Source organism: Corvus hawaiiensis, chromosome 5 (assembly GCF_020740725.1).
Source record: "Corvus hawaiiensis isolate bCorHaw1 chromosome 5, bCorHaw1.pri.cur, whole genome shotgun sequence".
NCBI classification, from domain to species: domain Eukaryota; kingdom Metazoa; phylum Chordata; class Aves; order Passeriformes; family Corvidae; genus Corvus; species Corvus hawaiiensis.
In genome coordinates, this window is record NC_063217.1 from 43,854,934 (window position 1) to 43,881,617 (window position 26,684).

Consider the following 26,684-nt stretch of genomic DNA (forward strand, 5'->3'; position numbering starts at 1 on the left):
ATTTAAAAATAGTATAAATAGATTAATGTGTAAACACTATGTTAGCTGTTTGTTTTCTAGTTTGCTTTTTGCTGAATATTAGAAAAAAAGTTTTGAAGATAAGCAATTGGGGAAAAAACAAACAAATCTTTTTAGTTAGAAAATAGTTACGTTCAGGGGGATCCAAACATTAATTTTGATTTATTCTTACTATCTATATGTCTTTATGGTTTTTAAGGTGCCTTACTCTTTTCTTGCTTGATATACTTTATTCAAAAAAATGAAAGCAGGACAAGTTCCTGCTTAGGTTGTCAAGGGTCAGTTTTCATAGCTGTCTGACCTTTTTAGACTACACCAAGATAGTGTATGTGAGATGTAGAGGGCTTTTGTGCCTGAAGTGATAAAACTATTTTGCACAGCTTGCCTTAATAAAGAGCAGATTGAAATGCTCTCATGGAGTGCAGTTGTCTTTCCTGTCCTTTTGCTTATTGCCCTGTATATTTTAAATCATGCATTGTAGCATTCTCTTCTCCTATTCCCTTGACTGTAGCTAAAACATCATCACATTTCACCATAAAAAACTTTATGTAATAAAAAACAGTGTGGCCTCTGGGATTTTCTTTTCTGGCCTTACCTCTTAACTCAAAGTGCATGCTGTAGATTCTCCAGAAGGGTAGTTCATAGTTTATTTATTTGTAATGATTAGGAGGTCTTGTCTGTTTGTTTTCCTCCAGCCCAGTGAGGGCTGAGCCCATTTTTACATATGTGCACATGAGTGACTTCATGAATGCTGTTCGTTCTCTGAGGCTCCTCAGGAACATTCAAGTGTTTGAAGTCTGGTGTTTGCAGAATGGAGACTGATGCCTTCTGAACTGCCAAGTGCAGAGCAGCTGTGTGTTCTCAGCTGTAAGGAGGCTCCAGGCAAAAGGTGTTGGCCTTTATCAACCCATTTGTTTGTCCCATCCTTCTAAGTGGTTAGTTAAAAAACAAAATAACACAACTTCCCTGAAAATCTAATAATTGTTGTGATGAACTAAATTAATGCAGTGCTCTGATAGGAAGTGGTGAATAGACGTTCCAACTATGCCAAGACAACTTAATAGCAGTTTTATTCATTCCATAGAGATTGCTGCTTTTAGAAATATATGAAGTTGCAGAGTTGGCCTATGTGCCCATTACCTCTTAAAAAAGTAAGTATTTACATGCCCTTTTACCAACACGTAATGGCATGTGGTGTGTTTCCAAACCTCATAGTTCCAGAGCATGTTTTGGTAAACATCCAGTCAGGGTGGAAAAAAGCTTACAAAAACAACAACAAAAGCCCAACCACCTTCCTCTGAACTGTGTGGGTAAATGTGGCTGCTGATTGCTTTTATACGCTCTGGGCATTGGGGTATGTTTGTTGCTGCTTCAAACAGGCATATTATAAAACAAACTGTTTCATAAAAAGTTAAACAAAAATTAGGTTTTCTGCATTTCAACCTCATCTATAAAATAGTGTTTTCACTGAATCTTTAGCTCATATTTTAATTCTCCAAGAATGGATTGAAAAAGTGCCTAAAAATGGGAAGAGGTGAAATGTGGAGGACAGTAATAAAAGCACAGCCCTTTGGTTAATGTTGCTGCATGTTATCGCTCACTTGTTCTGTTTAGCAGTGTTTGTGATATAGTGGTATGTTTTGTGATAGGACTAATACATTAAAACTCTGATGGAAAAGTAAGGAAATATTTATACAATCAGAATGGTTTGGGTTTTTTTAATTTGACCCAGCTCCATTACTTTTGAACTTAAATCAGAAAATTGTTTTAAGAGGAAATTGATATTTTCACATCCAGTGGGTTAAAAGAGAGATTAGAATAGCAATTTCCAAATGTAAAGGAAGAGCAAGTGAATCAGTAATAACCCTAAGCTATCTGATCTTGTATCTCATTGAACAAATGTTTTAGCCTCTGTAAACAAACACAGCAACTTAATTGTAATATAATAGACTCGTGTTTCTTTGAGAACTAAAATATAATTGTCATAGGTCATCTGTGTTTGCACAGTTAGGAAGCAGGCCATTAGCATAGATGCTATTCTGCTTTACGCTACATTTTCTCTTGAATTGTTCAGTGAGCAAGCTTCCTTTTGTACCTTGCAATTCTTTAAGTATTATATATATTTTAATATTATATATAATGTAATTGGGGAAATATATATAGTATAATTTGGGGAAAGAGAAAAGGTTGATAAATGTTGTCACTTGGTGACACAAATAATAAATCATATCTTTTAGTGTTTGCATAGGAATTTATACCTGGTTAAAGAGTAGGAGTGAGTTACACTCTGAGGGCTTCACTCATAACCATATGCCTTAAAAAACCTACAAGAATTATTACAAGCACTTTTTGTAAGTACAAAAAAAATCTGTTTGGTACAAAGAGCTGTTTGGCTTTTTGGGCAAGTGTCACAGTGCCTGGAGCAGGCCAGCGAGGAAGCTGAATTGTCCATATGCCGTGTACATGTGGAGTGCAGCACTGGGACATGCTTGAACAAGCAGTGAGAGACCCATGCCATATGGTGTGGTGTAGCAGCCTACAGAGAAACAACCTGGGCATCCCTAGAAGTAGAAGTACAGACAAGGGAATAGTTTTTTAAAGGAATTTTTTGTTTACCTCTGCAGTTGCAGGGCTCAAAGCACTCAGAAATCCAGCACAGTTGCCACATCATCTTGTGTAAGTGCATCTTTCTGCTGCAGCTTGTAGATGTGCCTTTTGAAAAGGCATGAGCATTTAGTTCTCCTGGTGGTCTTCGGAGATCTGTGGCCCCTCTGTCTTTATAGCACGATATAACTCTGTGAGACTGTCTGCAGAGCCAGGAAGCATATGCTTTCCCACCTACAAGTTCCTTTTGGGTATGCCTTGGGACTAAGCAACGAGATCAGGAGAATGAAAAAGTAAAAATTAAGGTTTGCTGTAGTTTTCTATAAATAAAAAAAAGTCCAGTATAGAGCTTTGGCTGCTAGAATAGTTGATACTTTGTGATGCTTCAAAGTGGGGTTTTTTTGTTTCTGATAGTTCTCTTCCTTGGCCTTCCAACATGTGAATTACTTTCACATTGCTGAAGGTAGGATAACAGAAATATCTCAACATAATGAAAATGCTGATTAAATACCTACTTTAAAATTTTGTGAAGCTGTTTGGAGTTAAATGTTTCCACTTACTTTTCAATGAGAGTGATTTTGAAACTTCGCCTCCTGTGTAAGTAATTGTATTAGATTTTAAAAGGAACTGATGGAGAAGAAAATGGAAAAGCAGTGAAACTTTTTTTATAATTTGATTATGTTTTCTTTGTAAATTCCAGCAGATTCAGTATCCTACATTAAAAGAAATACTTTTATGATCAAATTCAACTGGTTTTGCATTTCTTGGATATTTTCAGCCTCGCTTCTCAGTTTATTTTATGTCTTCATAAGCTTATAAAATTTCAACATTAGAAGCACATGGACCTGTTGCAGTGAGTCCAGAGGAGGCCATGAAGATGCTCAGAGGGCTGGAGCACCTCTCCTCTGCAGACAGGCTGGGAGAGCTGGGGCTGTTTAGCCTGGAGAAGAGAAGGCTCTGAGGAGACCTTACAGCACCTTCCAGTACCTGAAGAGGGCCTCAAGGAAAGCTGCAGAGGGACTTTTTACAAGGGCATGTAGGGGATGAGATGAGGGGGAATGGCTTTTACCTGATAAAACGTTGGTTTAGAGTAGGTATTAGAAAGAAATTTGTTACTGTGGGAGTGGTGTGACACTGAAACAGACTGCCTAGAAAAGCTGTGGATGTCCCATCCTGAGCCGTGTTCAAGGCCAGGCTGGATGGAGCTTTGAGCTGTGTGTAGTAGAATGTCTTCCCATCCCATGCATCTTTAAGGTCCCTTCCAACCCAAACCTATGATTCTACGACTGTCATTTTAAAGTGACAAGTGATTTGTTTTAGCATTGGTCTGGATCAGAATTCCTTTTTTTCTGGAGACTCAAATTTATTTTTCACGTTTAGGTCTACCTTAATAATTGACTTAACAATGAAAAGAAAAAGAATATTCTCCAGATGAAGGTGCAAGATTATTGCTAACAAATTACTTTTCTTTTATGTTGAAGTAAAGCAGGAAAACCAAATATGCAAAGTCCTTTTTTAAAACTGCTCTGTTAGAGACCAGCCTTTGAATTCTGCACTCAGGTCAGAGCTCAAAGTTTGACCCTTAGGCTTAACACACATAGTAAAGAAGTATATTCTTTGTAGATAAGAGGCAGACTTCCAGTAACAGATACTTCTTAGTCCAGTATCACTCAGACAGACAGACTGAATTATTTCACAACTGTAGGGGAGTTGAACATAAGGAAAACTATTTATACTGAGCCTGACAAGTGGAGAGCCAAGGTCAGTGTCATTCTATAATCTAGATTTCATTGAGGAGTTGGTTAGAGACATTTTGTGGTGTTAATTGTTTTATAGCTACTCTGGAGGGAAGATCTGCTTTATTCCCAATGCTGAACCATAAGAATGTAACTTTTTGCTTTTAAATGGACAGATTTATATCCATGAGGAGGCATTCAAGTCCCAATGCAGGATGTGGTCCGACTTCTCTCTCAACAGCCATGCTTGTTGGGTCCCCTACTTTGAGTTATGCCCAGGTGGACAAGCTACAGAAACACTACTTGCTGTATTGAATTAAAGTGGTGCTCAAAAATATAATCATCCCTTTTGCTCAATCAGAGCTGCCTCCTTCCACCATTATGAAAGATAGAATTGAGACACATTTGCCTCTTGCATGCCCTCTTTGCCTTTTGATGTATGTGTTTCAGACTGTGATTCAGCTGGGTCTTTGCCAGGGCATACGTGGAGATGATGCTGAGACTGGCTGGCCCATCTTCTGATACTTCTCTCTCCTCTGGTGCGGCCATGCAGTAAGTAGGAAACAGATGTTGCTGAAAGCTAACAAGTTGCTGCTTGGGAGGAAGAGGAAGGGAGGCAGGGCAGTGCAGTGCAGTGAAAGGGGACAGCTGGAAGGTGGTCCCAGGCTGGAGAAGGATCTTCAACTTTCAGCACTGGCCCACACGGATTGAATAAAAGCAGCTGAAGTTGAAGAAGAACACTGTTCAGGTAGCCAAGGTGACCAGTGGACCAAGGCAAAGTTATCGTCTCTGCTAATTATATTTATTACAAGATTTTGCAGTTTGTCGAAAAAAGGTGGTATTATTTTTGACTGTTAAGAGTATTTAATTGTAAATAAATGACAGCTGAGCTGGAATCCTTACATCTATTTTAATTTTACTTTTTCTAGTGGTTCCATGGGAACCACCTATATTAATCTGACTAAATACTCTGTATAAACACAAAACACCAGCCCATAACACAAAAGTTCAACAACCTCCAAAACAAAGAAGCAAATAAGCCCCTCTACCTGCCAACAGGTATCAAAAAGAGTTTAGCAGAAGCTATTGTGGGTGTTAGGAAATAATTAGAATATACTGAATTATCATAAGGAACTACCATTAAAAAAAAAGCTTTGGTTTCAGAAAAACTTGATCAGTATCTTAGCATAAAACCATAAAAACACATCTGTTGTTTTGTACTTACTGAGCCTTTTTTGCTATATGTAAACAGTATAGCAATAAATATACTTCCCCTGAATTTCCATGAAAAGTAGAATCATGTTATCATTTGAATTAGTTTACTGAGGCTTATGTAAAATAAAAAAGATACTTGTGCTAAAAAAATAGAAGTATGCAATCCTACTATATGTAATAGGAGAATGCACATACTGTGTGTTATGGGTATGTGTTGGTAGCTGTGTGTTCAGATGTGCTGTGATAGGACTTGAAAGTTGAATAGGGTTAAATTCTAGTGACTTTTCAAGTTTAACTTGAGAAATATGAAAGGATTATTTGAGGACTTAAAGGATTATATGAACTTGAACGCTGACCAAGGCAATACAAAAATAAAGGGGGCTTTGCTTTATCAGAAGTTAATATTTATTTGTGCCAAAGTGCAAGACCTCTGAATGCCATAGAAACTTTAAAGTTCTGCTTGACATGGGCTGAATTAACAGTAATGTTGGATTTGTGAAGCCAAATAAAATCTCTTTGTTGTGACCATTTATTGAAAATGACTTTTTCTGGGACTATATGACAATCTGTTAGTTGGGTTCTTGTGAAGGGAGCAAATAATTTTATGGGGACCTTTCAGTGTATTGTAGGAAAATGTCACATTCTTCAATGTTTTGCCTTGTACGGCTGAGTTTCAAACCACATTTTTTTCTTACTTCTCTTGAAGACACAATTAACATTGTTTACTGTCTCAGCACTCATGAAATGCAAAGTGAGCTATAGTATTTTTAAATGCAGAAGTTTTAGTTAAATTTATTGCCTGAAGGACTTGTTAGCCACACTAACTAACATTCTCTACAGGCCACATCACAGCTTGCTGTGTTTCTGTAATTCTGGCTACCAAGCTCAAAATCCAGAGGTAGAGCAGACAAAAGACTTATTGATTCAAGCATGATTTCATCCATCTCTCAAGGGAATATTTACTACTTATTGCCTGCATAGTAAAGGAGGATGAACTCTGTTGGTTGGTGACCATGAAGAGTTAATTGCTAGAGTTTTTGAGGACTGTAGGCTAATTCTTAAAAAAAATTATTTCTTATTCATTTAATACTCCTGAGGTCAACTAAATGAGTACTAAGTAGTGCATCTGTTTTTGCTGATGAAACCTGTTACTATTTTACTTTTTGATTTTTAGGGATCCTAGAATCTATTTGCTAATTTTGCACAGTATGAAAATTTGATGGTGTTTTCAGGAGTTGTACTTAATATTAATAAATCCCAGAACTCTTAGGAAAACCTTTGTGGTGGAAAATAAGAACAGAAAAGTTGGATAAGGACATGGGAGCATTTGCATGCATGGATTTTTTTGCTGTTTGAGGCATGACAGGTGTGTTCTGTCCTTCCATATAGTGCAGGAAAATGGCTCAGAACATTTGTGTTAAGACCTGTTGAGAGGCAGGATTGGGAACAAAATTGTCTGCCTGGTCCCTGTCATAATAAGATTGAAGTTGGAAGTGAATATAAGAGAGTGATACAGAAATTACCAAGAAAAAAAAAATCTATAACAAATCCCAATAAATTAATTGTGATAGTTACTTGAACTCAGGAAGCCTTGAATTCTGAGGACCTTTCACCAAGTGAGCTTGCAATTTTATACCATGAATGAACTTTTAAATACTTACATTACTTATTTTCACCAAGTAGAAAAAAAAAGAAAATTTGTGAAGGTCAAAGTTATTTTTTTAAGATAATTCTTGTGAGAACCAACCCATGTTAAAAATGAGTTGCAGTGTAAATGAAGCCACCTAAGCTTGTGAGGCAAGTTTCATGTTCAAACCCAGAAGACAGCTGACCTTCTATCATCACAGTGTATTTCTAGCTAAGGGTTTCTCTGTGTGCTGTCTTGAGGTTATAAGGGCAAGTCCATACTGAATTCTGTCAAACAAAACCCTCTGTTCATGCTTTTGTCGTGTTTTTTAAAAGCTTGTTTTTCTGTTTTTAGCTGAACCTGAAATTTTATCCAAGATAATATCCAGCATATGTCCCTGCTTACTTCTAGTTATTTATGCTTATTGCTGCTGCTGTCCGCTAGTTCTGTACCTGCAATGTCACAAGAATAGGTTTGTGCTGCAGTTAGAAGTGTGCTTTTATTCTATAGACATAAGATGAGCTAATTTTAAGGGGCTAGCTTGCTAGTTTTTAGCAGCAGAGGAGCTGAACAGGTTTTTGGAAAGCCAGCTTGTCCTACATGCAGAGCTGTCATAGCAGGGTTGCTGTCCATGTCCAAACTGGGTGGTTTAAAGCAAGCTCAGATTTACCGTGCTGAGCTGCAGTGACACCTCTCAGACGTGTGTAATCACAGTCAGATGTGGATGTTGTGCATGGACAGCTTCTAGTGCACTTCTGAGGAAGGTTGATCTCTTGGGAAGTCTGAATTTGCTTGGCTGCTTGTTTGCTTATCAGATGAAACAATTAAATGTGACTTGGTTTCTTGCTGCTTCCATAAAACAGGAAGGCATCTGCTCATTTTGTTTGTTTTAGAGCAACAATATTTTAAGTACTTTTTCAGAGAGAGTCAAAATAATTGAAACAAACCCAGTAAGATATGTTGATTGATCAAGAAAGCCCTAGTAGTAGCCTGTATTACCCTGATAAAAGTCCCTGTTAATTGTGCTCCCCTTGCCACAGCTGTATTTCAGGTGTGGGGAATACAGCAGACAAACATGCATTAGATATCTTGATTCCTTTAATTTATTACTCAGGTAGTCTCAGTTGGATTAAAGCTCTGTTCAGGACAACTGCTCCTTCACAAAACTCAAACAACCCATTGTGGTTGTGTGTGCAGCTACGTGAATGTACATACATTTACAGGTACATAGAGAACATACTTGTGTAGGGTTTAGGTTTAGGACTTTCTAGGTATTTAGTAATCACAATAACTGCCTACCTAACAAGTTAAAGGTTTTACCTCAGAAGGTGAATTTTTAGCTCAAACATAGTGACAGCACTTGATTTTGCACTTGCTGGAATTCCTGCATCTTCACTGACTACAGTAAGAACTATAGGTGTAGAACACCTGAACGTAAGTTCTAACTGAAGCATGGAAATAGCTATGGAGCAGTTCATATAGATACTTGGCACACAAGGACTTAGGGTTTCCAGTATAGTCTTTCATCACATGTTTTTCCAAGGATCTACTCATGTGTAAGAGTTGATTCCTTAAAATGTGTTCAGCAATTTGCATGTTGTGTTAAAGGGCTTGTATTTGTTATTGGAAAGCCTAATTTTCTGGGACTCTTCTTTATGGTAACTTTCACAAAGTGTAAAAAATGTTTGAACTGTAACAATGTTTTTATTATTGTAAAGTGCTCTATTTTAGATGTACAAAATACATCTGAAATACAAAACTGGTAAGTGAGGAGGTTGCGTTGAACCTCTTAATTTCCATTCAGTAGTACAAATCTTAATGTGCCACCATGCAGTGACTTAGGAATATATTTTTTAAATGTCATTATTGGTTTCTTAAAAAGTCTTCTGTAACTGCACAGGATGAACTCTACCCTACTTCCTCTGCCTTCTCTTCACAGTTTTTTCTTTGCCACTGACAGTATAGAATGTAGTATCTTGAAAAGTGATTTTTTTTCTCATTCTGTCTAAAGAGATATAGTGATAATTTCATCTGATGAGTTTGTTGAAATTGGTTGTTTATTTGTAAAGTGAAATGTTACTTATGATAAAATATACAAATCCCCCCCATTTTCAGGATACAGTTTGAAACAAACTTTGTAATAAATGCAATTTATCATGATGATGAGAATTGAACAGTTTTTGTAGTAGCCAGGAACTTTACTGATTTGTGGGTTTTATGTTAAACTGCACCCCAGTATTGGGGAGCACAAATTTTTAAATAGGCAAATTTAATGAGTTTTGAGTGTCCATACTCAAATATATCGTAGTGTTCCAAGTAGGAAAATAGTTGTTCATATTTCAGAGATCACTGGAATTTTTTGGTACACCTTACTCTTCTTTGTGAAAACTCATTTAAAAGAGTTGTTTCAGTACTTCTTTCTTATTGTGAAGATGAGCTGTCAATATCTGTGTCAAACTCTGCTTTCTGAACAAGCAAAAGGAGTCTTTAATAGGTCTGTCAGCACTCAGCCCCGCTGAGACAAAATGCAGCTTTACAAATATGTAAGTGCTGACTCAACAAATTCATTATATCTGAAGCAACTCTATGTTGGACTTTACCAACCACATTTGAAAGAAATTAATGGTTTTTCCAGTTCTGATTATTACAAATGTGGTGGAAAGCCAGACTTTGTTATGTAGAAATAATGACTTTGAGAAGTACCTCCTTGCATGTGCAGTCATTTAAATAAATAGGGCTGGTTCGTATGAAAAGTAAAAATTGACAGTAGAAAGAGTACAAGTTTTAAAACCAAGATGCTTAAGGACAGTGTATATAGATACAGTAAATGAGGATTTATTTTGGCAACCTTACTGTGAATGTGTTTGAACTCTGTCTCTGGGCATGAATCACAAGATTGGAGCAGAATTAGGCCAGAGTTTACACTGGCTTGATTGCTTTACATTAAGTTTATATGAGTTTGTTCCTAAGGATACATTAACATCATTAAGTAGAAAGTTAATTTTGGAGAAGGCTGTACCAAGTATTTAATATGTTAAATACGAATTTAGCTTGAAGTGAATTAAGATGCCCAAGTGTTCCAGTCATTTTTAATCTCAGCCATAAATTGCATTTGCAGTGCTTTGCAACTACTCATAAAAAATTATCAGGGTTGAGAACTGCTGATCACTGCTTAGGCATTTTCTCTGTCATCCCCAGGAAAGATGTCTAGAGACCGGGCTCTCAGGAAGCAGCAGCAACTGAATAATTTGGTAGCAGCAGTGACAAAGCTCGCAAAGCCTGGAGATGTGATTGTGGATTTTTGCAGTGGAGGGGTAATGTACATTTTTGTTTTTGTGGTGCAGTTTCTTTCAGCTTTCATCCTCGCAGTTCTAGGTGGTTGCTGCCACAAAGCAAAGCAGAAGTGCAAATGCTAAAATTTTAGCCGCTTTCAAACATTCTCCCATTGATATGGGGATGCTGATCATGTAATGAGTGAACAATAGGGAATGCTATTGATTTTGTTGTTTGTTTTTGTTTTCACAGGGCCATGTTGGAATTGTTCTTGCTTATATGATGCCATCCTGTCAGGTAAATTCTCAAGAAAAAGATCTCTGGTAATCACCTTCAAAAGATGTCTATGTGGAGCGGACACATAGAAGTCACAGTTGTCTCAGCAGAGGACTTAGGTTTGAAACATGCAAATTTTTAAGCATAATCCCCAGATGTGTGTGGTGCTTTCCAGAGAAAACAAAAGTTATATGAAAATATAAAATATTTGCAAGCTGATTAATATTGGCAAGCATTAAATGCTTTTGATTGTTGCTAGGTTTCCAGCTAGTCATTTTGTAGCTCTCAGACTCTGCCACAAGTAATTCAAAGGTTTTCTCAGCAAACTAGAACGTTTTCTGCTTGGTAATGTTGTACTTCAATTTCTCAGTATTATTTTGCCTTACCTTCTCCTGTGTGTGACATCTAGGTGGTGCTCATAGAAAATAAGGAGTTGTCTCTGATCCGTGCTAAAGACAGAAGTGATGAACTAGGTTTAAACAACATTTGGTTCATTCAAGCAAATTTGGATTATTTTAATGGGACTTTTAACATTGGGGTAAGTGATTATAACTTTTCTACTTCAGAACTTCAGTGTCTGATTAATTATTCTTAAAACAAATACATGAGAGAATAAAACTCTGTATGTCCTTACAGACCATGAAAGTAAATGAGATGAATGTTCTGTCTAGAATTTTGCAGCCCTAGTGAAGAATAAGGCATAAATAGTATTTTGTAGCTCTGTAAATATTCCTGTCATCTAGTTTTTTATTCTACTAATAGAAAATGAACCCCTGTGGCAAGGTGCAAGCTTTCCATGCAATATTGACTGTTCTTTAAATCATCCATCTGAAAGCCTGTTTTGACTGTAGCTGAGGATGGTTAATGCTGAAGGTTTATGGTACATGAACAGTGCTGTTTAACTGTTTGGTTGGTTTATTCAAGAAAGGAAAAGAAATTTAGTGCAGGAGAAAGAGGAGAAAATAAGTGGTTTTAGCCCAGTGCTTCCAAGTGTAAATTTCCAATTCTCTAGCTTTATTTTCTGTGCTACACTGTCATATGAATCTCAGTGGGTGAACTAGAGAGTTATTTCAAAATACCAGGATCTCATGAATAGTACACTGAATTGAGTGTGTGAAATTTTTAATAGTTGTTTTACGAAATGAGTCTCCAATTTTGTGGTCATTGGAATTCCTGTCTTAATTTTTGGGGGCCTCTTTTAAAGGTTAATACAATATTAAACCTGTGGAGTTTTTATGTAATAAAAAAGTATTATATTCTCTCTTCCAAGTTTTGTGACAAGGAAGATACCGAAGTATATGTCAGAAGAGTTCACTTGGAAATGCTTCATTTCCAGGCCTTCATTTCCAAATATCTGCATTAGTTTTCACATTTTATTTTGTTTCAGATAGTGAGTTCAATATATAGGATATCCTGCGAAAGCTTTGCTTTAATTTTATTTGGGATTTTTGTTAATTAAATGGGTTCTTAGAAAGCCAAAGAAGAAATCCGTTGGTGTAACAGGTCATACATGCTCAGCAAAGCTACTGGTTTTATCTGCTGCTGTTTTTAAGGTCTCTTTTTCAAATGTGCAGGCAAAGCAGAGAGCTTTGTTTTCTACTTGGATAGATGAGGAAGTATCTATAATTACATTTCATGATAATCTGATAGCTGTCATATTAAGACTCTATTTCTGATGTTAAACTAGTTTTATTTTTGTTGTTAAATTAATATGAGCAGAAAATTTCATTTTGAAATTATTTTCTTGTTAATTTTTTAATGTTCTGCTTGAGATGAGAGTATTTATTTCCATCTGTATGCAATTGCAGTTCAGTTGATGATTAATGGTCTCCTCAGCTGAGCTTACAACAAGCAGACTGGAAACAAAAAAGACTTTGTTTTAATCTATATCTGAGAGCAAAGTTTTTATCTTCCAGTTGCTACCTTGAAAAACAGCTTTGAACCCTGAAATCTGAGCTGGGCAGTTCTAAACCTCTTCTCTAAATCCACAGTGAACAAAAAGCAAAGCAAACAATGTAGTTTTATAAATCCACACTGCTGCATGAAATCAAAAATGTGCCTCAGAAATGTCCTTAGTTTAAGTATGCCCAAAGCCTACTCTTTGAGGTACTGAGCACATGGGAGGAGGCAGAGAAGGTAATGCCCCATTTCAGTGGTGCGTTTGGCATCCCAGGTATAGGTAGGAGAGAGCTGCTTGCCTTCCCTTGCCAATGTATTGAGTACTGCAGTAACTTGCCTTTGTGTAGGAGAGCAGGAAGAATTTGGGTGCAACCTGTGTGTTGCCCAAACACGTCAGTGCTCACAGGTAGTTGTGATCAAATGTTATTTTAGTTTTAGTTGAAGAGCCCATTACTAAGAAAAAGAAAGAAAAGAATAAGGTGAGACAAACAAAATTAAAGGAGGGCAGGTTGTATTTGATGCCTCCCCCAGCTCCAGTGTTTGTTTCCTTTAGGTTTTACTTAGTACTTTAAAATCAAATTATCTAAATTTATGCATAATTTTTTCCTTTAGATGTGACCTTGAGGTATATCTGTTACTTCTCTTACTGCTCAGTTGAAATCCAGTTTTGATGTAGTTCTTTGTATTTCTAAGTCCTTTTTGCTTGACAAAAACTTTTGACAAATCACCACATAGTTTTTCTGTTACTATGTATTCCACAGCTACTATTTTTATGGAGATTTGTTTTTAGTTTATTTGGTATCACAATGAAGTGCACCTGCCTTTTGAGTGCTTTTGGTGAGTGACCCTTCTTCAGTGTCAATTCCTTGTTAATGGAATAAACCATAAATTTTCCTCAACATAGAAATGAAGGAGAAGAATGAAAAACTGGAGAACTAAGGACCAGGCCTTTGGTGTAGCAGCTTTAGTTGCAAAAACTTCTCATGTGTTTAAGTAACTCAGTCAACCAAAAATTGCTGGACTGTATTTAGAGTGTTCCAATGATGAATTTTCTTGTTTCCTTGTTTGTTGTTTTTACTGCTGTAGGTGGCTCTGCACGCCTGTGGGGTGGCTACAGACATGGTGATCGAACACTGCCTCAGGGCACGGGCAGCCTTTGTCATCTCCCCCTGCTGCTACGGCTTCATTCAAAATACAGTCAAGTTCAAATATCCACGAAGGTGAACTAAAGCTTGCAAGATAAGCCTTAAAATACCAACTTAAATGAGGGAATAAAATCCTAAAAGAGTATAGAATTAATCATTTGAGGGTCATTGTGAGTGACTAGGCTAAGCTGATTCACACTTAAAAGGAAACTGTTTCCTCTTGTCCTAACAGAGAGACAGATTGGTAATTCCTGGAATATTTTTTCTGGATTTATCTATTCATGGCTCGGAAGACTTTATGCAATCAATATAGTAGATATAGTATCTAATATGCAGACCTTCTACCTTAAAATCACAAAGTTAATGGAAAACTCATGAAAATTACTCTAGGAAGGGGAATTGACATTTTAATGTTGGAGGAAGATGTAAGGAGTCAGTTTAAAGAAATGGGTCTGCTTTATAAAAAAGTTCAGTACTTGTGGAACTTCTTTGATTTATTCCCAAGTAGATAAGCTCTCCTCTGTTTCAGTTCATATTTTTAATACTTTTTCAATGGATTGTGTACATATTTTGTCTTCAAATCTGCCTTGTGGGAGATACTAATATATCTTATGCTTAAGAATTTTAATGCCTTTGATATAAATAAAATGTAAAAGGTAAGCATAAAGTGGCAGAAGATAAAGAGTTAAACAGACTTCTGAGTCAGAACTAGCTGGGGGAAAGGGTTGTGTTTTGGTTGGCTTTTTTTTTCTGTTCATAAAACTGAGCTTTGCATTTTGAATGTCAAAGATTAATTAGATTTAATTCTACTAGGATTTACATCAATGACTTAAATATATATTTGCTAAAATAAGAAAATGGAAAATGCAGTCTTAAAATTAACCTGCAAATCTAAAAAGATATTATGTATTCATGTGAAATATTTTTCATATTTCTCTATAATATCAAAGTGTTCTGACACAGAAGTGTGTGGAGAGTAATTATTTACAACTTGTCAGTTTGGTAACCTTTGCATTTAACAGTGTTTTCTTGTCAGTTTGATACTTCCATCTCTTTGTGTGTCCCTTTTGTTTTCTCTTGTGACACAATAAAACAAATAAGTCTTCTAATGAAGAGGCAATAAAATTTGAAGCCTTCTAAAATTAGCAAACTTGTTTTAAAATTGGCTGGAAAATGTTTAACTTTTGTCCAGCTATGTTTTTAGACCACAAAGACTGGAAATGATCACTTAGAAAACTTTTGTTGCTGTAGATGCTGCAAGAATGTTTGTGTTTGCTAAAATTTTGAATCTAACCTCAGAAGTACGAAAAAACTTACCAGCCTGAGCTTGAGCTACATTTTAGGGTTTGCTTTTTCTTTTTTTCCTTATGTTATATGATCATAAAACATTATAGCCTGGCTGTATCCCCATAGTGCCTGTGTTCTGTATTCAATTTCATTGTAAAGACCCTTTACCTTTATGGTACAAACAAAATATATGTGTGTATTAGTAAATATATATAAACTGGTTTTGTGACAATGAGAAAACCACAGTAAGTATGTGTTAGCATTTATAATGATTTAAGAGAGAATTTTTATTAATATTAGGAAAAACCCACCACTATATACACTTTTCTAGTGTACTGGAACTGTAATGAGTTTTAGTATTTTTAATGCCTTTCTTCAAGGTACAGATACTGCTGTTTTCTTTAAAATGTGTTCAAGTATGTAATGATTGCTTCTATTTTTCACCTTTGCTGGTTTTAGATGTTAATTGAATTGATCTATTTATTTTTTTTTTTCAGTCATCAGTTTAAAGAAATTTTGTCCTACAAGGTATGTAAAAAGACAGGGGGAAGATGTTTATGTGCAGTTTTCTGCATCTCACTGGGTCTTCTTATCAAATGAAATATGGGTGGTTATCTTAAAATTGCAAGGAGGGGCATGTGTTACGTGCAATGTTCATTATTAGTGCAGGTGTTGTGTTTTCTCCACCATTCACTTTCAAAGGCTTTTTTCTTCAATAAAATTAAATAGTTTCTCCACAAAAAAACCCCCTTTTTTTCATAATGTGTGAGTCATTCCTAGGGTACTTCAAAGTGTGTCAGTTAAAAATTACAGGATACCAATTTTTTTAGGTGTTAAATACAACTGTTCTAATAAACATTAGATTCTTCTCTCTATGTCTAAAACATTGGACATAGTAAGCAGGAAGAGCTTATACAGATCAGCAAAAATTCTATACAGTATTTATATTTTATACAGTTTAAAAAATGTTGTTCAGAATTATATTTAAAATATTGAAGTGTGTTTTGACCCTGTGGAGCTGGGGTCTGTGGAGATAATCTGAGAGAAATATGGGAGAAATTATCACTGAAGCATACAGATCTGACAGAGTGCAGATAAGATAGGAGAGGAAGAGGACAAGAGCAGAGAGGTGGACAGCAGAAAACCAGTACTGATCTGCTAAATTTTGTCCTGTGAGTTTAAACTTGTTAGTGATGAGCAACCTGAAATTTGAAGGTTAGAAGCACTTAATGTAGCATGGAAAGAACATGTTTCCTTTTGAGAGAAGCAGGGTTATATAGAAACTTTACTGAATTTACAGGTCAAATCCTAGGCAGGACTCTTGGTGTTTACAATATAGAAATGAATTTTGGAGGTGCAGAATAATTCTTTGTAACAGAAATATGGAAGTGAAGGAGGGTATTTCTAATATCCAAATGCTTTTGGGGACAGTGGGTAGTACAAAGATAATGTATGTGGCAGGAAAATAGAGATTATCCTTTTTAATCCCTAAATTAGAGGGAGTTTTAAAAATTCAGAAAATCTCCAGCCATCTTATAAGGGAAGTTGAGTAATCAGGTAATAAATGCCCAAAGATTGAGAGGACAAAAGCTGCGTGGTGGATTTGGAGCTGCCATTATTTTTTCCCACGATTAAGTTTCCTTTCAATGTCTCTGAGACATAATCACAAAGAACTCAGGTTTCAGTTCAGAAAAAAGTTATTTACTAGCATTATTAAACCTGCTAGCAGTACAGAGAGACATAGTGTCAGTTATAAAGTCAAGGATGCCTAGATTAGGATAGTGTGTATAATCTCATTGCAACTCAGTGAATTTTTTCTTAATCTGTTAATCCATGGAGATTTAAATCACAGGGTTTGTCAACACTGTAGAAGAATTTTACTCCAGAATTTTGTTATTTGTGTTGCAAAAGGGCACAGGAGTCAAAGATAAGGCTAAAAAATATTGCTGCTCTTAGTAACAGAAGAGTCTATCCAATTGGTCTAGGCTGGTTGGTGCCTCAAATAATCCTAGTTATAAATAAATTTTGTTATGCAGCTAGCTGTATGTGTTTTTATATTTCATATTAATAAATTCTTACAGGTTATTGGCTAGCAGCCAAAGTTGCCATGTGTTAGCCAGATGTTGTCTGTGTCACCCCCTCCAGTTCCCATTTTAAATTAATTTCTCTTATCTTTCATTTTAGTGAGATCTAAAAAGACATCCAGAAGTCTGGCATTTCCAAAACTTTTTTGATGAGAACATTATGTTGTAATTCATTAGTTTATAGTTGCAAGGAATAAGGTTATGATAGCTGTAGGTTTCTACCATGACACATTTTGAGACACTGTAAAGACACAATAATTGGAAAGTAGAACTGTGTAAGGTTAAAAATACAACTTTTGAAATTTAATAGGAATTGAAGGTGTGGATGTTCTAATAAGTTAGCTGTTTATGCATGCTTTGGGAAGTTTCTAAACATTATTTTAGAAATGCTTTTCTTCTTACTTCTGCCATCAGGGAATGTGACAATCACTGTGTCGGGGGAAACAATGTAGTCCTAACAGGCTCTAGTTTATCTTTTTGGATCGCTCTGTAAGAAGCTAAGGACTGGAGTCAGTTCAGATTTTCAAGTTAAGTGACAAGACTTACCTTGGCTCTGGTCTGGTCCACAGGAGCTGGGAACTTGCTGTTGCAAAGAGCCTAGTTGTATTGGGTGCCTGAAGGCTGGAGGAGTTGTGTGCTAACATGGATCTTCTCCCTCTCCTCTAAATCCCTCTTTTTCTCTCTAAGCTGCCTGTCACTGCTGCTTCTCTCCTAACAGTGGCCACATTGTCCATGACATCTCTTCTCCATTCTCCAGTAGTGATGCCTGGGCTTAACATTTTCAGCTCTTTTGTACTACAAAAAGAGCGACGTTTGAGCTGAACTGACTGGGTGTAACGTGTTCAAGGCCTAAAGGTGTTATGACGTGTTCCTATTTTGCTTCTGTTTATTTTTATGAAGCTGTGAGTTGGAAATCTTCATGTCAATGAGCTGTACTGGGGAACAAATATCCTTGCATCAAGATATTATAAATGTCTTTAAATGAGTAGTATTTGTGTATCATGTGATGATAGTATTTTATTTTATAATATGTGGGAAATTTTTTGCGGTCAGTTGTCTATTTATGAGTTGGATGGAGTGTACTGGGGGAATTACCATCTTGATTTAATATGAAGGTTTTTTGTGAAGACTTGAATGTTTATATCCCTCTAAAAAAAGCTGGAGTAAGTATCCTTACTTCAGAATACTGAAAGAACCTGAAGTATCCTTTGGTGATGTTGCTCTCTCTACCTGTTAAAGAACGAAATCTTTAAAATAATAATTTTGTATCAGGCAAGAATAAAAAAGAATAAATTCTTTTTTGATGACACGTGTCCTTGTTTCAGAACTAGAGCTCTGGGAGCTTTGCATAGGAGAGCACTTTGTGTTGTTGCCTGTTCTTGTTTTCTCCCCATGTCGTGGGAGACTTGGGGATGTTGTGCGATTCTAAGATGGTTCTGATTTACTCTGTCCTGTACCACATATTGCAGCTGTCCCACAGAGCACAGCTGCCATCAGAGCAGTAATTTCACTGCTACACCTGCAAGGCTTTCCTCTCACCACCTGGCTAACTTGCCTTGGCTTGGCCGCTCTTTGAGGAGCCATTGTGCTGGCACAGGCGGTGGGCATTGAACGCAAATGAGGATGGGGCTCTGCCCGCTGCTCTAAGCAGGGAGCGAAGTGCACCCTCCCCTGCACCATCCCCCTGGCTGACTGGACAGGGAGAAATTCTTCTGTAGAAGTCTCTGCAGAAAATTTTAATGGAGCAGGGGTAGTTTGAAAGTAAATTGTGCTCTTTTGATGGAGAAAACTTTCCTATTCACAGACAGGTATTTTTTTGCCTTCAGGATCTGAATGGATGTGGTGGGGCAGAGGAAGTTTGACCCACCAGCCTGTCCTGGGATTCAAAACCACTGCTTGGGAGAAATGTTCAAATCAACTGTTAAAGAATTTTGTCTTGGCTGCTTATTGGTGCAGGGAGGCTGTCCTATTATGACTATGCTAAAAGAGGGCTGTGGTGCTCATCAGTAATTGAAGGCAAAATTAGTGTGCAAGATGTCTTTGAAGAATGCTGTGTTGTATACATTGCATCCACTTCAACTGCTGCAAAGAATTAGAAAGTTTAGCAAGAAACAAATACTCACAAGGAGAAATGAGGTAGTGATTACAAACACTTGACTTACACATGTATTTGCAGTATAAAAATTGGGATTTGCACACAGAAATTTTTTTAGAAATATTGTCTTCAACATGGTAGCATTTCTGATACTTCTAAGCCTTTAATCAGATTTTTCTTGATATATGGGTTTTTTTGTCTTTTTTATAGGAGCACATGATCCTTTGCAGATTTGCAGATCAGACAGCTGTTCAGCTTCCACCTGAACGCAGGCTAATTGGTATGAATTTCTGAAGCTGTTGTGTAAACCATCTCAGTGCTGGTTTTACCTTGATACATAAAGGAAGAAATGGTACATTTATGAATGGGGCATTAAGTAGATGTCTTCAGATAACATTTGAAAAATTTAAGTTTCATCACATTTCATGTCTTGCTGTTCTCTTTTGTGCTGTAGGAACTCTTTTCCTCTTCCAAAATCATCAATATGAGAGAGTGAGTTTGCATTTTACTGATTTTTGTTGCTTCATCTTTTTTTCTCCCCACCGTTCTCTGAAAAGCATGAGATCTTTGTGAAGTTTGCTAAAATCCTGCTATTGGCAGTTTATCCTACATTAAAAGCACTGGCTATTTGTAGTAGTGATTTTCAGTTTGCCCCTTTTCAATGTGCCCCCTTTGTCCTGCTTGTAGTCACTGGGGGTAACTCTTGGGAGGTCAAAAACGCCAGCTGCAAACAATATGGCTGAATTGCAGAGATTGGGCTGGCTTTGGTCAGAAGGACTGCAAATACAGAACACTTCAAATATGTGGAATAAGCTTAGATTTACAAAAGGATGTATTGTATAAAGGGTGTATATAAAGGTGTGTTTATAAAAAAAAATGTGATTCTGTCTGGTATTCCTGTTCGTTCCGATTGAAGCTGTAAACTAGCTTCCAGGTCAGAAAAGACAGAAGGGGCTAGGAACACAAATGTAACTTTTATGTGTTTTGCCCTGACAAAAGATCTCAAATATAGTTTTATTCTCTCTCTCCCCCTACATCATCACTTCTGTTGTCAAAAATGTTACTTTTTCTTTAAGTTCCATGTAATACTAATCTGTCTCATTGAAGATGGTTTTCATTTTTGTGTTCTGCTTCAGTTTTGAAGTCTTTTTTGTGGAAATCTTGTTTGGTGGCACTTTAAAGTTTTCTTGTAAACATTTGAAGATTGAATGAGATCAGTGTTATAGCAATGTGAGAATGGGTTTTTTTAGTTCTGTTTTTGTGCAATGCAGGATCAGATATTGAAAAAACTGTATATGTCATTTAATGAAAGTATTCCTGAACAGGTGGAGACTTTCTTCTCTGTTGTAAATGATGACAAAATGACTTACTCTTCTACTTTTTGAATATTTTAGGATTGTATTGTGAAATGTGTTTTGGAGTTACCACTGAGTTTATGCAGCTTCAGAGAAGTGACACATCATTCCCTTTCATTACCTGTACGCTGTAAAATACAGCATTCTGTCTGTGACATCATGGCTGAAACAAATTTCTCAAAGGAGTTACCACCAATTTCTGTGGTATCTGTGACCCTAAAAATATGCAGTTGAACTCAGTTCTCCTACACACAGCAATTCCCTCTTAAATGAACAAAGTCCCTTGTACCATTTTAACTGGACATGTGGCTTTTACCCTCTATATGCAGCAGTGGTACCTGAGTGCAAAATGAGTGGTTGAATGGCTTTGTGAACATTGCTATGGCCCACCTGAGGACACAGAACTGCTCCATGGGTTTCACAGACTTACTGAGAGCACCCAGGGGAGCCAGGCCCCATTTGTGGCAGTCCCAGATGCCCTTCAATGTGTACACTTGGAATAATGATGATACTGGTATCAGTGGCAGGATTGTGTAAATGCCATTTTGTTCATCACAGAAGGTAATTTTATATGGAACCACAAATGTGGAGGATAGGACCACAAAAGGTAATTTGCAGAGTTCTGTCCTGGGTTGGTTATATAAACTGGTAATTTCTCCCTGCAGTATGCAAATCCATACAGGACTGAATTGGAAAGTTCTTTTTCAAGCACTCCCTTATTATTGTATCTCTAAATTGTCTCCTACCTAATTACTACCCCTCTCGAATCCCAAGCCACCAACAGAAGAGTCCAAATGTCATAATGTTGGTGAATTCAAAGTAGTGAAATTCTTTTGTAACTAATGCATTCAGCTGAGACGAGAAGATAGTTCTGGCCATGGGTTCACTGTGGACAGACAGAGTAGATTGGACTGAGCCCTGCATTAAAGTGTGATGTGCACCACCTGCTCTGAAATACAAGGATACTGAGGGGAGTGTTGGTGCCACCTGCCCGAAACTTCTACAGGCACCTAACCAGGGTGCATAACTGGGCTGGTAAGGATACAGGCACAAAAGCTCTGTATATATTCAGGGAAGAGAGGTAAGCCATTCCAGAGGGTAGTTTGGCATGTCAGACTCCTATTCCAAAGGTAATCAGGATGTGCTCCTGTCTCTTCATCTCAGACCCCAAATACATTTAACTATACAGTTCTGTCAGGAACAAGAAAAGAGGTAGGATCATTGTGTTTGAGACTGAAGTGGGATTGTGCCCATTCATGACTTGAGGCTGTAACAATTAGTGATAAAACACTTCAAAGTAGCATTAAATTTTTCTTGCAATAATGTTTCAAGCTGCTGAAAATACAATCTGACAAGTCAATCCTATATTTCAGAACATAATAATAAATTATAATGAGTAAATAAGTAAAGACAAATGGTCCCATCATCTTCTTGTGGCTGTATCATAATAAAAAACTTCTAAGCAGAAAAAAACCCTTTATCCTTCTCGGTTTTTTTCTGCAGGTAAATCTGAAATAAGCTTCATTTGCATTACCAATTTAGTATGTTTGTTTATAAATAGTTACAGTAATATGTCTCCAATTACACTGGATCACTTTTTGGTATTTTAGTCTATTGTTTATGTTCAATAACCAGCGATTTTCAGATTTTAGATGAAAGTACAGGAGGAAAACAGTTATGGTTATAAAGGGAATAGAAGTTTGGCAATTCAGAGAGCTCAGGGGTAAACTAGGCATTTTTCTTCTTCCCATTTACATTAAAGCATGTTTTTTTCTCTGTTTTGAGAATACTTTTAAATAGTTGTGCCTTTCTCCATATATAAGGAGATATATCTCCTCAAGGTCTTTGCTAAATGAGGGTTACAAGTCACATATGTGATTTGGAACAGAAACCAGATTAAGATGTTTTTTAAAGTAGATTTGGGACTTACTTTTTAGATGGTTTACTCATGTGTTATCCTAACACTGAATATTTTAAGTGCAAGTTTTTGATAATGTTTGGATAATGTTTTGAGTTTCTGTGCTCTCCTTTGCTCTTGTTTTAGGGAAGCAGTGTATGGGACTTGTGGATCTGGATCGGGCATGGGCTGCAGAAGAACATAACTACTCTGTCCAAGTTATATCTATGGAGCCAGAGAGTTGTTCTCCAAAGAACAATATGTTTGTGGGCATCCCTACTTAGAGTGTGAAACTTGCATTCAATTTGAAGCTGAACATAAATCTTCAGTGCATAATGACATCCAGCAGATAGAGGCAGCGCTGGGAAGCAGACATCCCGCATCTGGAACACATTGCCTTCGAAAAGGGAAGCAGCCCCCAAAGTCCTAAGAAGCAAACTGCATGCAGAGCATTCCAAATCAACTTGTGTCATTAAGCAACTTTTGGTTCTTGTACTGAGAACTTTCTGGATCTTATGACTGTGCATGGAATTATATCCATCTGTGAAAGTTTAGAGAAAACTGGTTTTGTTGAAGGAAAGGTGATTTCCTTTTCAGTGAAACTGTGTCTTGGCTGCTTGGAAGTTGTATTTGTGGTCAAAACAGCATTTGTGTTCATAAGCAGAGCAGTTATCAGCCAGCAGTGCTGATTACCAGAAGAACAGAGAAGGTCAAATTTATTGTGTTACTGAAGATGGCTGTGCAGCAGGTGGTGGCCTGACTTTGCTGAAGAATTCCATACTACTGTAGGAAGATTATTTTTAATAAAAGTTCATCAGAATACTTTGGGCCTCAATCTGCTTATTAAAAGTGTATTCTACCTTGCCAATCATTTTTTAAAAAGACTTCAAAATTACTTTTAAATATTATGCAAGGATTCTGCAACCAGGTATTTGACACTGGATTTAGAGAAACCAAATTCCTCCTTATCCATTGACCAGAAAGTGGGAGCTAGACATGATGTTAGTGATTGGATACTTCACTGTCATGTGAAGTGTGTTGATTCCCATTTGTAAGAAACTTGCTGTCAGAAGAAATATTTAAGAACAATTCATGTGTCTACATACATCATCTTCATTGATCTTGTATTCAGTTTAAAATTTGACCAAAGTTGGAACCGTTTGAAAAGGTCATTTACAGTCATGCTACTCTAAAATGAAAATAAATGTTGTCCTGTGCTCAGTTTCCCCCCCTAATTTTAAATCACCTGTTGATGTGAACACAATGGAAGATAGCTCCTAATGCAATTTTTACTGCATGTTTAGAGGTTTTACATGTCTGCGCATTCTGCCATGTTTTAATTTAAATAATCTAAAGGTTGAAAACTCTCAACATAGCTTCAGGACATAGCAAACTGAATTACAAATAATATGTATTGGAGCAAAAAAAGCATCCAGAAATATTTTATTCTTCATGTAACTTAGATATCTATAAGATCTAAATATGCGGGGACATCTTTTTAATGTGAAAACATGGAATGCTACCTACTTACTTAAAAGCGCAAAAGTGAGCAAGTAGGAGTGAATTCCTACCTTCAGCCTCAGTTCTTCAGTAGGTAATGATGGAATACTTTTTCTGCAACTTTTTTGTAGTTACAGGAGTAACTGGAGTTTTGAAGAATGTATGGCAAACACAAAATGCATGGTGATACCAGTTGTCTCCAGGGTTTTCTCCAATACTTGCCCAATGAGAATGCAGTTCTAAGTTAGTGGTATGTCGATCTGAACATTATTCTTGTTAAATTACTTTTCTGGAGTGAGCAAATGTCTCTTTGTGACCTTTTTGTGCTGAAGGAAGAACTCATCAAGGTGAGGCACCTGTTGGAAACTGTGATGCTGTTTACAGTAAGGATTTTCACACTGCTCTGCTTCAGGCAGTGGGTAGCAATATGAATGTTTTAATTATGGTGATGTTGAACATTTGGCATGGTCTGATAGGATGCAATAATAAAGAGCTTTCAGTAGGGCAAAATTCTGTGCTCTTACATGCTTCACATTTTCTACAATATCTGTAAATATTCTGTAATAGTTTTCAGATCTACTTGAAAAGAAGGAATATATTCAAGATGTGCTACTGAATAAAAGATAAAAATGTTGTTTGTTTGTTTGTTTGTTTGTTTGTTTGTTTTTTTAACGGGAAAAACCAGTATTTCTTAAAAAGAGAGGAGGAGGAGCCTTATTTGGACAAATGTCCAAGAGGTTATTAGGTGCTTCGGATGGTCAAGAAAAAACACATAAAGTCACACAAGAATCCAAATATCAATGTCTGTTTCATTTGTTGGATTTTTTTTCCCCATTTTTTTAAAATGACTGTTTTCATGTTAATAACAGTTTCCCACAAGTGTTACTTCCTTGTGACTTAAGTTATTTTGTACCTGCTGCCCCACAAAGAAATAGGCTTCACAGGAAGAAAAGTTTTCTAGAAGCAAGGGAGAACGCCTGCAAAAGTAGAGCTGTGGTTATATGCATCATGACATCCCATTTTTTCTTGGATGAGCCAAACTATACAAAGTAAGTTTATGACAAATTCTTTTCCCCCCCAAAATCAGGAATGTTTTGATGGTATCTCACAGTCTCATCATCTTGATATCATACAGGATTAGTGAGACTGCATTCCATTTGTGATACTGGTTTGTGACCTTGTTGCTATTGGCATCAATGGACTCTGGTTTCTTCTCAGGAGAATAGAAATTTTCTCATGTCCAAGGATGGAGTTGTATTACTATGAATAGTAAAGCCTGACCTATACTTCAGGTGAATTGATGCTTACTGAAAACTGAAGAGAAGCAGATGAAAAAAAGCATAAAAATCAGGATTTGCAGCAACAGATAATACCTAATTTACCACAGATTAAATTGCTAAACTGTGGCATGTACTAGAAATGTGAACTCAATTGTATTAAGTTTTAGGTATGTTATTTTGCCCTATGTTTCTCTATACATAAATGGTATGGAATTAATACAGCCTAGCATTGCCTAAACAAGGTGACTGGACAGTGTGGTCCTGATGAGTGAAAAACTTGTTCTTGTAGCAGCTTGTTGCACAAGGAGCTATCTTGATGTCCAAGGTGCATATCTAAATATGCTGCTTTTATTTTTCATTTGTTTGGCCCGCTGGGACCAGCTATAGGGTGAACAAAATGTTGTCCTAGCATAGTCATGATTTTCCATTACCTTGACAGTCTTCGTTTATATTACCCTTTTAGCCTGTAATGCTGGAAAAAGTAACCTTATAAGAGGAAACGGATAAGCAAGCTCAACTGAGGTCCTCCGTGTGTTCAAAGTTAGTCATCTGTGTGGACATGTATCCTTATTTTTGGTTTTTCATTTTGTCTTTATTGTGTTATTTATCGGCTTGCTCAGCCATATTTCAAGAGGTCTTAGCATTGCCGTATTTAGGCAGGGGTAGTAATAAACAAGGGACATTCCTAGTGGGTTCACTGTGCTCCCTAATATTTATGTGGCTTGATCTTAACAAAAAAAATATTAAAACATTAGTTTTAGTCTGATCAAGCCATCTTTTGATTTTTGTTTTTAAGGAAAACTACGTAAGTGGTCAAAATTACTCAAAGATAATCCTTAGACAGACACACGTAAAATGATTTACTTCCAGGGCAGCCATAAATGTTAGACTGATGTTTTCTGTTTCTCACTGTTGCTAGACTTTGAGCTGCTTGGTGGATGTAATGACAGTAAGCAGAAATGTCTTTTTAAATAGCTGTATTCCTTGGTGACATGCTCTGCCAGGCATTGTCATTGAAAAGAGCATTTGAAGAAAGCCTTTGTGGTCAAGGAAGTTTGATCTTAAGTAACCTGCAATGAAATGGCACTCAGCTGATTTTATAATAGGCTTAAACTGATGTTAGTTTGTCTCTACATCATCAGCTGTGGCTATTTTCTTTTAAAATGTTGGTTTAGGGTTAGAAATTAACCCTGTCCATGAATAGATAGCTATAATTTTTAGAAAGTACTGATTGAGAGAAACATTGATGGCCAAAGGTGACTGAACAGTTGAAGCCTTGGTTTCAGTCTTGATGCATAGTTATCAGCAGAAGGAAAAGCTCATTTTCAGCTCATTCCATCACTGATGTGTAGGCACAGAAGAATTGGGGGTTTTTTGAGCATTGGAAGCCCAG

At 36.7% G+C, this 26,684-nt stretch overlaps 1 protein-coding gene across 4 annotated transcripts in view; it reads left to right on the top strand.

Annotated features, from left to right (window-relative positions):
* GSTCD (glutathione S-transferase C-terminal domain containing) overlaps nt 1-24,645 on the top strand; it is a 54,447-nt gene extending 29,802 nt beyond the window's left edge. For 3 of the 4 annotated variants that reach the window (XM_048304302.1, XM_048304303.1, XM_048304304.1), the window contains exons 6-13: nt 10,399-10,514; nt 10,726-10,770; nt 11,159-11,287; nt 13,735-13,868; nt 15,578-15,608; nt 19,470-19,539; nt 19,714-19,751; nt 22,659-24,645. In XM_048304302.1, coding sequence (XP_048160259.1) covers nt 10,399-10,514; nt 10,726-10,770; nt 11,159-11,287; nt 13,735-13,868; nt 15,578-15,608; nt 19,470-19,539; nt 19,714-19,751; nt 22,659-22,802 — 707 coding nt within the window. In that variant the 3' untranslated portion in view covers nt 22,803-24,645. The remainder of the gene's footprint in view (nt 1-10,398; nt 10,515-10,725; nt 10,771-11,158; nt 11,288-13,734; nt 13,869-15,577; nt 15,609-19,469; nt 19,540-19,713; nt 19,752-22,658) is intronic. The other variant, XM_048304305.1, reaches the window with a different exon arrangement.
* The last annotated feature ends 2,039 nt before the right edge of the window (nt 24,646-26,684 follow it).